This window comes from Polyergus mexicanus, unplaced genomic scaffold (assembly GCF_030449975.1).
Source record: "Polyergus mexicanus isolate NDT 795.1 unplaced genomic scaffold, iyPolMexi1.0 SCAF_21, whole genome shotgun sequence".
Taxonomy (NCBI): Eukaryota; Metazoa; Arthropoda; class Insecta; order Hymenoptera; family Formicidae; genus Polyergus; species Polyergus mexicanus.
The window spans coordinates 2309694-2326255 of NW_027223341.1; the positions used below are offsets into that span (position 1 = coordinate 2309694).

Genomic DNA, 16562 nt, shown 5'->3' on the forward strand with positions numbered 1-16562 from the left:
ATTATAGTGGTAGGATTTAACCAGTTATTTCGTAACCTACCCGGTATACGAGGCGAGCGGTATGTTCAAGAAAGTAAGCGTTTTATAAACTATATTATTAATTTCGTTTCTCGAACGTTCTAAAGCGAGACGTTACGTGCGAAGCCTTGTTTTCATTCCGTGTTTGCGGTTTCTTCGTATCGTTCGATTCTGACAAACACCTCGTTGTCGATAGCCGATTGGCTCTCGGAATCGAACGATCGAAATTCCTCCCTTTTTGTAGTACCCGTATCAACCAGGACTATTGTACGTGGATCGCCGAGAAGGTTTTTCGTTAAGACACTTCGTCGCAAGTCTTCACCGGGAGCACACCGAACGCCTAACGCTCATAAAGTTATCATTAAACGATAATTCGCGTGTCCGCTCATATCTTGCTGTCGCGTGCGATTACCTAAGACGGTCCGGGAGTGGTGTCGAAAGGAATAAATACTGTTCAACAAACTAAACCCGGACAAATCAATTACGTCCTATCTCTCCGATCGGCGAAACAAATAAATTCTGTTAATGTGGACGTGTAAATCGAAGGCGCGGCTACAATATTATATACATGTATATGCTATTTATACATTATAAGTGTATATATATATATATATATAACCGTTTATTAATAATAAATGCTATTTACAGTGGATCATTTCAAGAGATTAACAAGAGAAATAGTGACTATAAAATATGATATGAGACAAGCATTGAGCTTATTAGATATTTTAGTTGAAAGAACTAATAAAAGCACAGAATGTGCAAGTACGAAATTTTCTTTTGGTGACGCTGAAAATCGGTTTCCGTTGCAAACTGTAGCCCAATTAGCGGAAGTTGAGGAGATTTTGAAAGTTTCAGATTCCCAACATAACACTGAAATAGTAAGTTAACGCATATAAATTTATATACAATATAATAGTCATATATATATATATATATATATATATATATATATATATATATATGTATTTCACAATTATTATCAAATCTTTTATAAGTACATTATATAATCAATCTTAGGTAAACTTTTCCACAGTAAAAACATTGTATGTCCTTTTCAGAAATTTTAATCCCTATTTTAATTTTATACATATAAATAATCCCAATTAAAATAATTAAGCGTAAAAAGCTGGTTTTTTTTACTTATAAGATTATCACATTTCATGAGATGTATTAATCATTTAAAATTATTATTAATTATTTATTAGATATTATCAGAGATATTAATCACTTAAAATTGCTATAGAAAATGATTGAAGATTGTTAAGAAAAAGACATTACTTTATTTAATCTAATAATATATTACTTTTACTCTTACCTTATAGCGCGTATATATCAAATCTATCGGAGGAACATGCGTCGATGATGCCGTAAAGAGAACGTTGTATAAAACATTCTCAAATAAATTGGCGGAGAAATATAACTGGGAAGGCCGACGCGGAAAAGAGCCACTGCATAAATTGGAACTAATAAAAGTTATTTTCAGTAAGTTTGTTTATATGTAAATACAACTGCAAAATATCTTCTGTTAGAAGATATTTTATTTTTTTTCCTCTCTATATGCGTGTAAAAATGACAGCTAATTAGTTTCAATAACTTGCCATGGAACATTCTGTATCATATATAGATATATTTATGATTATTACTTTAATCAAATTTAAAAAGTTTTTGATGAATTAAATTTTATTTCCATTTTTACATTGTATAACTTAGAAATAATTATTAAACAAAGATAATACACTATGAATTACTATAGTCATCAATCAATTAGTATAGAAGAAAAAGTTAAAATAATGAAAATATTTTTAGGATCCATACTTCACAATATCCCAGATTCCGATCAGGGCAAAATACAACGAAGGATTATGGAGTGGTTTCGACATTCAAAAGCGAGACATGAAAATGAGAAGAAGCGGACCCATAGATGCGAAGGCAACGTTTCTAATTTATCAGAATAAAGAACTGGAAAGGTATATTAATAATGTCAAAAGGTATGAAATATTAATTATTTTAATCATTACTGGCAACATATTACATACAAATTCTATTGTACGTTGTGTTATAGAATTATTTGCATATTTCGCAGTTATTTTCACTTGCAATAATGTACGTAAGTTCGTTTTCAGCTCTTTTTATGAAACAGTCACTGATGAAATGCGATGTGCAAGTTTCCAATAGCTTATTATATCGCAAGTCTGAGACTTCCTAAAAAAAAAAAAAAAAATTAATACAAGATATGAGTAGATATAGCGAAAAGATAAGAAGGGGAGAAATATATTATTGTTTTAACACACAATTTTCTAAACTCGTATTCAGAATAATGTTTATTTTTTATATGTTTAGATTTTTATATGTATCTATACTCACCATTCACGCTCATCACTGTATATTGAAATTAAATTTGCATGGCTCTTTAATTATAGATTATTTCCGACACTATTTGTACACTACTATTGCTTATGTTTCTGTAAAAGCCATTGGCTTTAAGTAGAATGGACTGGGTTTTGATATTCACTGCTAATATTGAAAATCAATAGTATATGTTATGTAAATTATAAATTTTCAGTATTGAGAGCCATTAGAAAAATATAAAAACAGTAAGATTTAGACGGTAAACAAATTGATCAATCACAATTGAGTACTCTCGAAATAACCCTAGTGAATCTCGATTATGATTGGTCAATTCGCTTACTGTCTAAAAATAAGCCTATTATAATAGATTTTACATATGTTTCAGATGTGCATGGACAATTTACATCCACATTTTAATTAATAATAAAAGTTATATAGTTTTTCGAGTTACGCGCATTATAAATATATTAAGATTGCATATAATAATCGAACATATGCATCTGTGTTAATAAAAATTTTTATTTTATGAAATTTTTATTGACACAGATTCGTGTGTTATCATCAATTACTGCAAAATATTTCTTATTTATATGATTTGTATTTGTTATTGGTTTTACAATAAATAGAAAAAGGTTTTTCACAATTTTTTCATTTTTGTGTGTTTACAATTATCTTCCTTTTACTATTAAGATGAAAATAGAACCGACTGATCGAAAAAGTGCGAAATCTTCTTAATTTATTAATTGTACCGTTAAAAATATTTGCAATTTTATTTCATATCGGTTATACATGATAATATATACAATTATAACTTAATTCAAATTTATCAATAAAACCGAAAAAATATTTTTCTTTTCAATAAAAAATTATATACAATACATTTACAGGCAATAACTAAAAAAAAAAATTTTTCGTAGGGATTGTTGGATATGTATTATTTATTCATTTTTCTGTTTGCGTAAATAATTGTATTAAGAACAATATATTTTTGATTTTACGAAACACAAACCAATTATATAATATGAATAATTCAATTATCTCTAGTTTCAATCTAAAAATTAAGAATTTTCTTCCTTTAGTAATAAATTGCTGATATATGTTATGAATTGTGTAAAAAATTTTGATATCGAAGAAAATTCTTTATCTTAAAATTTTGTTAATTATATTTTAAAGTATAATAAAAATTTTCAATAAAAATTTGAATTGTTTATAAATTAAAAATAGAATATATAATATCACAACAAATTTTTAAGTATACTCTCAAAACATTAACTAACAATGAAAATTTTAAATAAGACAAATAAAAATTAAATTTTACTTTGTTAGAAAATGTGTATAAATCTATCATACATCCATAACAGATGTCTAATGGACATCCATTATGGATTTAGAGACGACGTCTACCGTGGACATAATATGGATTTCTATTAGAAATCTATACAATATCCACTGTGGAGATAGATGTCGCATGGAGCTATGGAGGTTATATGGACGTCTAATAGATGTCATGTTCCGTGTGGGTATTGGAAACTTGCACATCGGATTTCATCATTGACTATTTCATAAAAAGAGCTGAAAACAAACTTACGTACATTATTGCAAGTGAAAATAACTGCGAAATATGCAAATAATTCTATAACACAACGTACAATAGAGTTTGTATGTAATATGTTGCCAGTAATGATTAAAATAATTAATATTTCATACCTTTTGACATTATTAATATACCTTTCCAGTTCTTTATTCTGATAAATTAGAAACGTTGCTTTCACATCTATGGGTCCGCTTCTTCTCATTTTCATGTCTCGCTTTTGAATGTCGAAACCACTCTATAACCCTTCGTTGTATTTTGCCCTGATCGGAATCTGGGATATTGTGAAGTATGGATCCTAAAAATATTTTCATTATTTTAACTTTTTCTTCTATACTAATTGATTGATGACTATAGTAATTCATAGTGTATTATCTTTGTTTAATAATGATTTCTAAGTTATACAATGTAAAAATGGAAATAAAATTTAATTCATCAAAAACTTTTTAAATTTGATTAAAGTAGTAATCATAAATATATCTATATATGATACAAAATGTTCCATGGCAAGGTATTGAAACTAATTAGCTGTCATTTTTACACGCACATAGAGAGAAAAAAAAAAATATCTTCTAACAGAAGATATTTTGCAGTTGTATTTACATATAAACAAACTTACTGAAAATAACTTTTATTAGTTCCAATTTATGTAGTGGCTCTTTTCCGCGTCGGCCTTCCCAGTTATATTTCTCCGCCAATTTATTTGAGAATGTTTTATACAACGTTCTCTTTACGGCATCATCGACGCATGTTTCTCCGATAGATTTGATATATACCCGCTATAAGGTAAGAGTAAAAGTAATATATTATATATATATATATATATATATATATATATATGTATGTATTTCACAATTATTATCAGATCTTTTATAAGTACATTATATAATCAATCTTAGGTAAACTTTTCCACAGTAAAAACATTGTATGTCCTATATATATATACATATGTATTTCACAATTATTATCAGATCTTTTATAAGTACATTATATAATCAATCTTAGGTAAACTTTTCCACAGTAAAAACATTGTATGTCCTTTTCAGAAATTTTAATCCCTATTTTAATTTTATACATATAAATAATCCCAATTAAAATAATTAAGCGTAAAAAGCTGGTTTTTTTTACTTATAAGATTATCACATTTCATGAGATATATTAATCATTTAAAATTATTATTAATTATTTATTAAATATTATCAGAGATATTAACCACTTAAAATTGCTATAGAAAATGATTGAAGATTGTTAAGAAAAAGACATTACTTTATTTAATCTAATAATATATTACTTTTACTCTTACCTTATAGCGGGTATATATCAAATCTATCGGAGGAACATGCCGTAAAGAGAACGTTGTATAAAACATTCTCAAATAAATTGGCGGAGAAATATAACTGGGAAGGCCGACGCGGAAAAGAGCCACTACATAAATTGGAACTAATAAAAGTTATTTTCAGTAAGTTTGTTTATATGTAAATACAACTGCAAAATATCTTCTGTTAGAAGATATTTTATTTTTTTTCCTCTCTATGTGCATGTAAAAATGACAGCTAATTAGTTTCAATAACTTGCCATGGAACATTTTGTATCATATATAGATATATTTATGATTACTACTTTAATCAAATTTAAAAAGTTTTTGATGAATTAAATTTTATTTCCATTTTTACATTGTATAACTTAGAAATCATTATTAAACAAAGATAATACACTATGAATTACTATAGTCATCAATCAATTAGTATAGAAGAAAAAGTTAAAATAATGAAAATATTTTTAGGATCCATACTTCACAATATCCCAGATTCCGATCAGGGCAAAATACAACGAAGGGTTATAGAGTGGTTTCGACATTCAAAAGCGAGACATGAAAATGAGAAGAAGCGGACCCATAGATGCGAAGGCAACGTTTCTAATTTATCAGAATAAAGAACTGGAAAGGTATATTAATAATGTCAAAAGGTATGAAATATTAATTATTTTAATCATTACTGGCAACATATTACATACAAATTCTATTGTACGTTGTGTTATAGAATTATTTGCATATTTCGCAGTTATTTTCACTTGCAATAATGTACGTAAGTTTGTTTTCAGCTCTTTTTATGAAATAGTCAATGATGAAATCCGATGTGCAAGTTTCCAATAGCTTATTATATCGCAAGTCTGAGACATCCTAAAAAAAAAAAAAATTAATATAAAATATGAGAAGATATAGCGAAAAGATAAGAAGGGGCGAAATATATTATTGTTTTAACACACAATTCTCTAAACTCGTATTCAGAATAATGTTTATATTTTATATGTTTAGATTTTTATATGTATCTATACTCACCATTCACGCTCATCACTGTATATTGAAATTAAATTTGCATGGCTCTTTAATTATAGGTTATATCCGACACTATTTGTACACTACTATTGCTTATGTTTCTGCAAAAGCCATTGGCTTTAAGTAGAATGGACTGGGTCTTGATATTCACTGCTAATATTGAAAATCAATAGTATATGTTATGTAAATTATAAATTTTCAGTATTGAGAGCCATTAAAGAGAAAAATATAAAAACAGTAAGATTTAGACGGTAAACGAATTGATCAATCACAATTGAGTACTCTCGAAATAACCCTAGTGAATCTCGATTATGATTGGTCAATTCGCTTACTGTCTAAAAATAAGCCTATTATAATAGATTTTACATATGTTTCAGATGTGCATGGACAATTTACATCCACATTTTAATTAATAATAAAAGTTATATAGTTTTTCGAGTTACGCGCATTATAAATATATTAAGATTGCATATAATAATCGAACATATGCATCTGTGTTAATAAAAATTTTTATTTTATGAAATTTTTATTGACACAGATTCGTGTGTTATCATCAATTACTGCAAAATATTTCTTATTTATATGATTTGTACTTGTTATTGGTTTTACAATAAATAGAAAAAGGTTTTTCACAATTTTTTCATTTTTGTGTGTTTACAATTATCTTCCTTTTACTATTAAGATAAAAATAGAACCGACTGATCGAAAAAGTGCGAAATCTTCTTAATTTATTAATTGTATCGTTAAAAATATTTGCAATTTTATTTCATATCGGTTATATATGATAATATATACAATTATAACTTAATTCAAATTTATCAATAAAACCGAAAAAATATTTTTCTTTTCAATAAAAAATTATATACAATACATTTACAGGCAATAATTAAAAAAAAAATTGTGTAGAAATGGTTGGATATGTATTACTTATTCATTTTCCTGTTTGCGTAAATAATTGTATTAAAAACAATATATTTTTGATTTTACGAAACACAAACCAATTATATAATATGAATAATTCAATTATCTCTAGTTTCAATCTAAAAATTAAGAATTTTCTTCCTTTAGTAATAAATTGCTGATATATGTTATGAATTGTGTAAAAAATTTTGATATCGAAGAAAATTCTTTATCTTAAAATTTTGTTAATTATATTTTAAAGTTTAATAAAAATTTTCAATAAAAATTTGTATTGTTTATAAATTAAAAATAGAATATATAATATTACAACAAATTTTTAAGTATACTTTCAAAACATTGACTAACAATGAAAATTTTAAATAAGAGAAATAAAAATTAAATTTTACTTTGTTAGAACATGTGTATAAATCTATCATACATCCATAACAGATGTCTAATGGGCATCTATTATGGATTTAGAGACGACGTCTACCGTGGAAATAATATGGATTTCTATTAGAAATCTATACAATATCCACTGTGGAGATAGATGTCGCATGGAGCTATGGAGGTTATATGGACGTCTAATGGATGTCATGTTCCGTGTGGGGGGTGGTCCTCGTAACGGTCGCCACGATTTTTAAGAAACTTACAATAATCTGACATAAAAAAAGTTTCAAACAAAAGTTATGTAGCTTCAAGGGGGTCATAAGATGGTGACAATGATTTGACCTTGAAAAATCATTTGAAGGTCATGTGAAGGTCAACTTTAAAATCTTAAATGGAAACCCCCATTTTTTATTTAGTATTCTTATAGCTGATATCGAAAGCTTTCCAAAACACTATAACAAAGTATTTTTTTATTAAGTACTTTTGAGTTATTTTATATTTTAATCTGACACATTTTGATATAAAAATAAAATATTTCGTAAAATATTCAGTTTTCGATAATTTTACCGTAATATTTCTATGTACAGAATAATAAGACAAATTAATTAGTGCCAAAAAAATAAATAATTGTTTAAAAAAACATTGTAAATAATTTTCTTAAAGACAATTTTTTTTATACTAATTGATTTGTCTCATTATTCTGTACATAGAAGTATTACGGTAAGATTATCAAAAACTAAATATTTTACGAGATATTTATTTTTTTTTATATCAAAATATGTCAGATTAAAATATAAAATAACTCAAAAAGTACTTAATAAAAAGATACTTTATTATAGTGTTTTGGAAAGCTCTCGATGTCAGCTACAAGAATACTAAATAAAAAATAAGGATTTCCATTTAAGATTTTAAAGTTGACCTTCACATGACCTTCAAATGATTTTCCAAGGTCAAATCATTGTCACCACCTTATGGCCCCCTTGAAGCCACACAACTTTTGTTTGAAACTTTTTTATGTCAGATTATTGTAAGTGCCTTAAAAATCGTGGCGACCGTTACGAGGACCACCCTGTATAACCGTACATACTTTATTATTACAATTTGTTTTCAATTTGTTTTCATCACAGAAAATCAAATAAAATACAGAATTAGTTACAGAACTATAAAAATAATTGAATATTATTTTTAACGATAAACTCTTACATAACTTCTTTTTGGTACTGTAAAAAGTAATAAATTTGAAAGAAATTTGCAAGTAATATCGTATTGAGAAATGATCTCGCCGTGTATTCTTAAGTAAATAGAAGTAAAAGATGTTAGAGATAATACATAAAAGTATAGATATTTTTTGTTTGTCTTATATAATATATATTTCGCATACTTTGAAAATTATAAGATTAAGATTAATTAAAGATTAATTAAAGTTATAAGATTATAAGTTAAGTCTAATAAGGACTCGATCGCTTCAGCCGTTATTCAAATTTGAAAATCTCAGATACTCTTAATTGGCTGACTCGCGTATAAATACGCGGAGTACCTTGTTATTGCGCGTGACTTAGCGCGAGACACTATCGTATCTCTTAATATCAGTTTGAAAAAGATGTGAACCAATTAACTGACATTTATTACAAATTATTTGCGCTTGCAAAAGGAAATCACTGATGGGGAAATACATATAATATTCATAAAATTCTACGCAATTAAAAATAAAAATAAACAGTTGAAAATTAATATAATAATTAAAATTTATATATTTAAAGAAGAATAAACACATTGATCTTTATAATATCCTATATTTCGTTTCGTTTTATTGCACATTTCATTAAAATAATCAATGACATAAAATTGACAGTCAGATATTGCATAATGTGAATGATAGGATGTATAAACTTATAGATATGTATAATTTCTTCACACCGAGAAAAAAAAATTGTTAACTTGACTAAATTCGTCCATCTAATTACTATTTCTTTAATTGAAATATTTTAATATTTTAAGTCAAATACGACATATTAAATAATTAAATCTAACATGAGGTACATTTGATTTAAATAGTTAAATACTTCAATTAAAGAAATACAAAGAAATAGTAATTAGTTGGACAAATTTAGTCAAAATAACAACTTTTTTTTCTCAGTGCAGAGAAAATCATAAATTAATTTTGAAAGCCGCTCTTCAGAAGTGATTGTGACTTTCGAAATTAATCTATGATCCGTAGCTATACGTAGTTAGCAAAAATTCGTTTTACTGGCATTATCTAATTGAAGATATTTGCAATTCCATTTTAAACATTTGAGTAGTGTTTCAACTATTCGTCGCATCAATTGAGTTTCTTAAATAGTCGACAGTATTTGTATAAAATAAAAATTTTAATAAACATTTTGAACACGTAATTATTTCCATATAAGTTTTCTCAAATACCGCAAGTTGTTAGTTTGGTTTGATTGTTATAATTTTATTAAATGTATACCCAATCGTTTCGTATCACCAACTCGTTAGCAAGTCCCATAGATGTTACGTAAGTATTTTTATAGAATCTTCTTTGACGATATTATAAGTGTTATTATCTTTCAACAATTCTTCGATCTTATTAAAGTATTCATCTTTATCGAGAGCAACTGTAATGTTCCCCTTGTATGCGCTAGAGGCAATTACATTATCATCATGTTTAAAAATTTTTTTGGTATTAACAGTTAATTGTTTAATGCGTGTATTAAAATCACTTTTCGGGATCGAGTAGTTCGGGAAATTATCGATAATCTTTTTAAATTTAATTGCACCGTTGTTTGTCTATAGCGGAAACGTTTACTTTTATTATTTTATCTTTTCGTCTAACAATAATTTATGCTCATTGTTACGTTGATAATCAGTGAGTTTAGTTCTCTGCGAATTTACATCCCGATTATTTATTGTCGACCTGTTACTTCGCTTATCTGTAAGTTTTACAAATGTAATTTCCGAAGACTTTCTTCTCTCTCGTCATTTTGACATAATCCATTCCGCTTAATTTACAGACATAATTAATGTACCGCCATGTTTTTGAATTCAATTTATGACCACAGTATCGAGGATTTCTTCCTCGTAATGACATGGATATCCTTGAAAATATTTTTTTGCCTTTACTTTGATAATGTGAAAAACCTGCGTTATCTACGAGCTTCTTAACCGCCTAAGAATCACTTATATGCTTATATTTTAATTTTATTAATTTATGTACGCAGAAGATGGCCAAAAAGAGGCCCGAAACATCCGCCTTTCTTAGGTTTAAATTTTAATGTACTTCTTTTATAATAAACATTTATGCGCTCTTAATATCGTGCTTGGCTCGTTATGTCATTTCATTCGACATTCTTGATTTTATTGACAAAGTACATTTTTTTGACGGAAAGTGGGACGTTTCTTAAATGAAAATTTTTTCATTTCGATTTCGCTTCGTAATATCTCTGCTTTATAAAACATGTAGAGCAAAAATAAACATATTTTCTTTATATAAATCAAAATCAAGCCATTGATTATATATTGTATATATATATATATAAGAACTAATAAGAACTAGTAAAAACTCGATCCGTCCAGGGGTTATTGAGAACGGATAATCTTAGCTATTCTTGATTTCGACTCGCGTATAAATACGCGGTATGTCTCGCTATTGCTGTGTGTGATCTTTGCTTCGCATGACTTAGCGCAAGACACTATCGTGTCTCTTGATTTTTACTTCTTGAAACTTTTAACAATTAAATAAACAATAAAAATAAAAAAGATTTTTGTAACGTGTATTTAAATATCAGTAAAATAGTAAGCTGAAGAAGATCAAGATCAATAAAACGGCCCAGAACATCAAGAAACGATGTTTATCACTATATTGTTGGCATCAATGTTTATTTTAATGATATATTATTATTACGTACATTATGGAAGAAACGGACGACTGGTTAATCTTTTACCAGGACCACCGGGCCATTCGATTGCTGGAAATGCATCACAGGCATATATTTCAGCAGGCAAGTATAAAATTTCTAATCTATTTACATTAATTGATAGATGACTCGTTATTCATGCATACATACAAGTAAAAATTAAATTCATAAAAACTTATGATCTAGAACGTAATATACCTATCAAAAGTATGCAAATTACATATCTTACAAAGCTAAGACTTTTCTCTTGGCAATATCCATTTGCAAATCATTATCACAATTATTATTTGTCTATTTTCAACGTATCTGAGTAAAGATATGATGAAATAACAATAAAATTAATCCCACTAAAACTTTTGTATCGATATTTATAATATATTTTTCAGAGGAACAATGGAAATTGATGTGTAATCTATCAAATAAGTATTATCCCATTTTTAAATTCCGGACTTTTTTCATGTATGGTGTGGCTATCCTTCATCCAAATGATTTAGAGGTAATAAAAGAAATTCAATTATCTGTAGATATTACAATTTAGTCAGATTTAGGAATTTTGTGTTTCACAAAAAGATTTTTGCTTGTAAAAAGATTTCTTTAAAAAATGAATAGAAAAAATATTGATATATACTCGATCGAAACTGTATACATAGAAAAGACGATGGGTAAAATAAATCGATTTTTGCCTAAAGAGTGTAAGTTATACATGCAATCTTACGCTTTTTGGGTCGCTGAGTACAATGGTAACAGTTTTATCCGTCTAAACTCATGGGGAAGAGGTCAAAATTTGCCTTAAAGAAACGAATTTGTAATTAGCAGCTACATAATTTTTTTTAAAACAACTATGTTTTTTTTTACACCATTGATTCCTCTCATTTTTTTGTGCATAAAAATATTGAGGTAAATTCATCGGAAAATTAATATTCTACGAGATACTTCCAAGTTTATGTAAAATTATATCAAATTAAAGTATAAACTATCTCGTAAACTATTCACTTTTTAGCCATCCTGCCCTTATAACTTTTAAAAAAATCTATTAATATAAGGAAAATTAGATTCCATTTAAAAAAAAATGAGAAGGCCCCTCGTTTTGTCCCTTAGGAGTCTTCAACATTTTTCTTTTATCTATCGAATTGTCAACCGCCGTTACCTCAATATTTATATGCACAAAATAATGAGAAGAATCAATTAGTATAAAAAAACACATAGTTGTCTTTAAGAAACATTATGTAGTTACTAGTTACAAATTCGTTTTTTTACGACAAATTTTGAACACTTTTTCGCGGGTTTAGACGGATAAAACTGCTAACCATCATATTCAATGACGCCAAAAACATAAAATAACATGTATAACTTACATTACACTTCTTAGGCAAAAATCTACTCATTTTACCCATCGTCCTTTGTGGTACCATTAATAAATTATTTGTAAGATTAAGTGATATAATAAATTAATATTTTTTTCTTAACATATTTTCAATAATGTCAGACGATATTAAGCAATACCAAGCGTACCGAGAAAAGTCATATATATAACTTGTTTCAACCTTGGATTAGCACTGGTCTTCTCACTAGCACAGGTAACATAATAAGCATTAATATATAAACGTACATGCTTTACTATTACAATTTGTGCTCGATTTTATTTTTAACGATAAACTCTTACATAACTTCTTTTTGTCGTAAAAGGTAATAAATTTGAAAGAAATTCGTAAGTAAAATTATATTGAAAAATGATTCCGCCGTGATACATGTATTCTCAAGTAAATAGAAGTAATAGACGTTTCAAGTAAAAAAGATTTTCAATTAAATAAATTATAGTTTTTTTTTTGGCTGCCAATTTATGAAGTTTTAATTACAAAATAATAATTTAATTCAAATTTGTACTTGCAACTTCTTTCGTCGCAAAAATTTTATAAGAAGATTTAAAAAATTATAAAAGAAATTTGCGCGGTATAAGAGAAATAAATTTAAAATAATAATATATTATTTGAGAATTGCTCAATAAATATTAAACTAAAAAAGAGAATAATCTTATATTATATTATTTTTATATATTATTATTTTTATTTTATTTCACAATTTGCACTATTTTAATTTTGTTGTAGGCGCTAAGTGGCATGCGCGACGAAAGTTATTAACAATTGCGTTCCATTTCAATGTATTGACTCAATATGCTGATATATTGATCCAGAAGGGCGATTATATGACAAAATCTTTGAAAGATGTTGGGGGGGGGGCAGTTGTAAGAGATTTAGTACCATTTATTAGTGAACATACGCTGAACGCCATATGTGGTAAGATTTCTGTAAAGTTCTTATTGTTCTGTTGTATAGATAATTTCGTTCTAAATGATATCATAACTTAAGATTTCATAGCTTAAGAAGATAATTTGTTCGTATACAAAGTATCGATGCTGCAGAAAAAATAGATAATATCCGATTTTTTATACTTAAAGCTATTGATGAAATATTCAATTGTAAATATCTTCGACTGTATGTCCGGTCTTATATAATACATGCACTTGCAGAAACTGCCATGGAAATCGCTCTGCGAAAATTCAATGAGTTCCAGCAACCGTATCGAAATGCGGTTTACGATTATAGAACTGATATGTTACAGGTACTTCATGTATATAATAAATAATTGTATGATATATTTATAAGCTTTTAAGTTATGATTGTGTGTGATATATATTTTCTATATATATTTTGAATAACAAATTAAATATTGAATAATCATGTAAAAATGAACAATTAATTTGAGATGTTTAAAGAGATAATTAAAAATCAAAATCTATTCTAGGTTAAATGTTTTATTTTAAAATGAAAGTTGTTTGTAATCTTTAAAATGTTGAAAATATTGTAAATGTTAAAATATTGAAATATTAAATAAACTAAGTAGTGCTATACAATCTGAAGAGACATTATCTTCGATTTTTGAAAAAATCTATTGTTAAAACAAAAAGTATAATGTTTTTAGAAGATTCTAAATATCTTTTCTGTAACATAGTTTTAAATTTAATTTTTTGCGTGCATTTACTACAATCAATGAGATTACTTAAAGATTACCGTAAGATTTTATAGCGACTTTAAATAAGGCTTTTACAAAATTATTGAAATTATATAGTTTTATAATGATTGAATTATGATTTAGAGCATTCAGACCTTGGTTCCATAACGTTTTGTTATTCTCATTATCGGCACAAGGGAGAAAGCATAAAAAGATCTTGAAAATATTGCATGGATTTACGGAAAAAGTATGTTATGTATCATTTTATTTTAAATCCGCCACACACACACACACACACACACACACACACACACACACTATCTTTTATATAAAATTACAATAAGTATTAATACTACATTATGCTATTAATATTTATGATATAATACGATGTGTGCTATTATTATTTAATACAAAAAATTATTTTAAAAATTTAATATCGTACTTTTGTGTAGGTCATCGCGGAACGAAAACTTTATCACGAACGCACCAAGTTTATTTAATATTTGAAAAATCTTGAAAATAACAAAGAGACAGAGATAGATGTCGAAGTATTTGGAAGTACGTAAAAAATCGGAGCTAATATTTAAGTTTGATTACGCAATCGAACATTAAATTATGCCTGTAATATTTATACCAAACACATAATCACACGGAATAATGGAACATATGTCTGCTGCAAAATTGAATCATTATTATTTTTAATAGAAATTCTGAATTTTTAAACAAAAATTGTTATATCATTAAAGCGCGATATGCAAAAGTAAAATTGACGCTAACGCATTTTTTATTTCTAGTTAAAAAAAACGGCTAGCTATGTTGGATCTCTTAATAGCGGCATCTTGAGACAATTTGTTGACTGATTTGGACATCAAAGAAGAGGTCGATACCTTTATGTTTGCGGTATGTATCTGAATCTTTTTCTCTAATTTTTTGTACATATCATCTAAGCACATTTAACTGTATGACGATATGACGATGATTACAGGGTCACGATATTACAGCGATGAGTATGACATTTGCTTTATTGCTATTAGCTGAACATAAAGATATCCAGGTACTTTTTTCTCAGTATATTGCGATATACACGACTAAAAAAAAAGTAGAGAACACTTTCTATATTCTAAAAATTGAGCTATGTTCAAACCATTAAAATTCGACGACAAATCATTGTAAATAAAAAATTAAAAAAGCAGTTTGAAGCTTAAAGTTTCAACTTTAACGCACTATTGTTGGTTTTTAAAAATCTTTTTATTTTTCTTGTTCTGTGCTTTAAGAAGGAACCCATTGTTTTGTTCCTTAAAATTATGTTTTTTTGACACTTTGCGGCTCGATAAAAGAATTTCTCTCAAAAATTCAACTCAAGTTCCATAAACTACAATATTTTAGCTACAAAATGCTTCCTTTTAATTTTCCTACCATTTTTTTTGACTAAGTTACACGATTTTGAAACTAAAAAACTGTATTTTCTAAAAATGAAAAAATAAAAAAATTTTATAAAACTGTTGACATCACGTTACAGTTGAAACTTCAAGCTTCAAAATGTTTTTTCAATTTTTTGTCTACAATGATTCTTCGCCGAGTATCGACAGTATTTCTATAAATACAGGTTCAGTTTCAAAATCGTGTGATTTGATCAAAAAAAATCATAGGAAAATTTTTAAAAAAGCATTTTGCAGGCAAAATATTATAGTTTATGGAACATGAGTTGAATTTTTCGAGAGAAACTTTTTTCTCGATCTGCAAAGTGTCAAAAAAACATAATTTTAAGTAAAAATGTTACGTCCAGACTCGAGGAAGGATGAGTCGACGGAAGGGCGCAACAACTATCTTTTATTTTCCCGAAGTTAAACGTCTCGTGGCGTTCGGAATCGGGTCGAACGAACTGATAGGTCCGCAAAGCAGGTAAACGACCGTTCGGATCGCTATTACGCTGTTTATTCAGACGTTCGTTCGGTGGTCCCTTTTCGGTCAGGGAATTTAATCCCTTTTACGCGGGATGGGACCTAGTGCGATCTTCGTACTGGGATCGAGAGAGGGGTTAAGAAATGTT

General features: G+C 27.4%; 1 protein-coding gene and 2 long non-coding RNA genes across 3 annotated transcripts; 2 read left to right on the forward strand and 1 right to left on the reverse strand.

Moving 5' to 3' along the window:
* Positions 1–642: 642 nt before the first annotated feature.
* LOC138942085 (uncharacterized) lies at positions 643–2528 on the reverse strand. The gene is made up of 4 exons (XR_011448249.1): positions 2386–2528; positions 2058–2223; positions 1337–1484; positions 643–891 (listed from the first exon to the last, which is right to left on the reverse strand). It is a non-coding gene; the product is annotated as an uncharacterized lncRNA (long non-coding RNA).
* On the forward strand, positions 672–2138 carry LOC138942086 (uncharacterized). The gene is made up of 3 exons (XR_011448250.1): positions 672–899; positions 1344–1503; positions 1828–2138. It is a non-coding gene; the product is annotated as an uncharacterized lncRNA (long non-coding RNA).
* An 8905-nt stretch (positions 2529–11433) lies between the features above and the next one.
* LOC138941941 (cytochrome P450 4C1-like) lies at positions 11434–15052 on the forward strand. The gene is made up of 7 exons (XM_070311902.1): positions 11434–11587; positions 11890–12023; positions 12990–13080; positions 13609–13797; positions 14031–14122; positions 14657–14759; positions 14965–15052. Exons 1-6 carry the CDS (start codon positions 11434–11436, stop codon positions 14678–14680), a joined length of 684 nt encoding a protein of 227 aa, XP_070168003.1. The 3' UTR covers positions 14681–14759; positions 14965–15052.
* The last annotated feature ends 1510 nt before the right edge of the window (positions 15053–16562 follow it).

Excerpts from the sequence above, each read along its gene's own strand:
- LOC138941941 (XM_070311902.1), top strand. The coding sequence starts at position 11,434 with ATGTTTATCACTATATTGTTGGCATCAATGTTTATTTTAATGATATAT. Across the intron at positions 11,588-11,889 it reads ACAGGCATATATTTCAGCAG|AGGAACAATGGAAATTGATG; the intron begins GCAAGTATAAAA and ends TATATTTTTCAG. Across the intron at positions 13,081-13,608 it reads TGGTCTTCTCACTAGCACAG|GCGCTAAGTGGCATGCGCGA; the intron begins GTAACATAATAA and ends ATTTTGTTGTAG.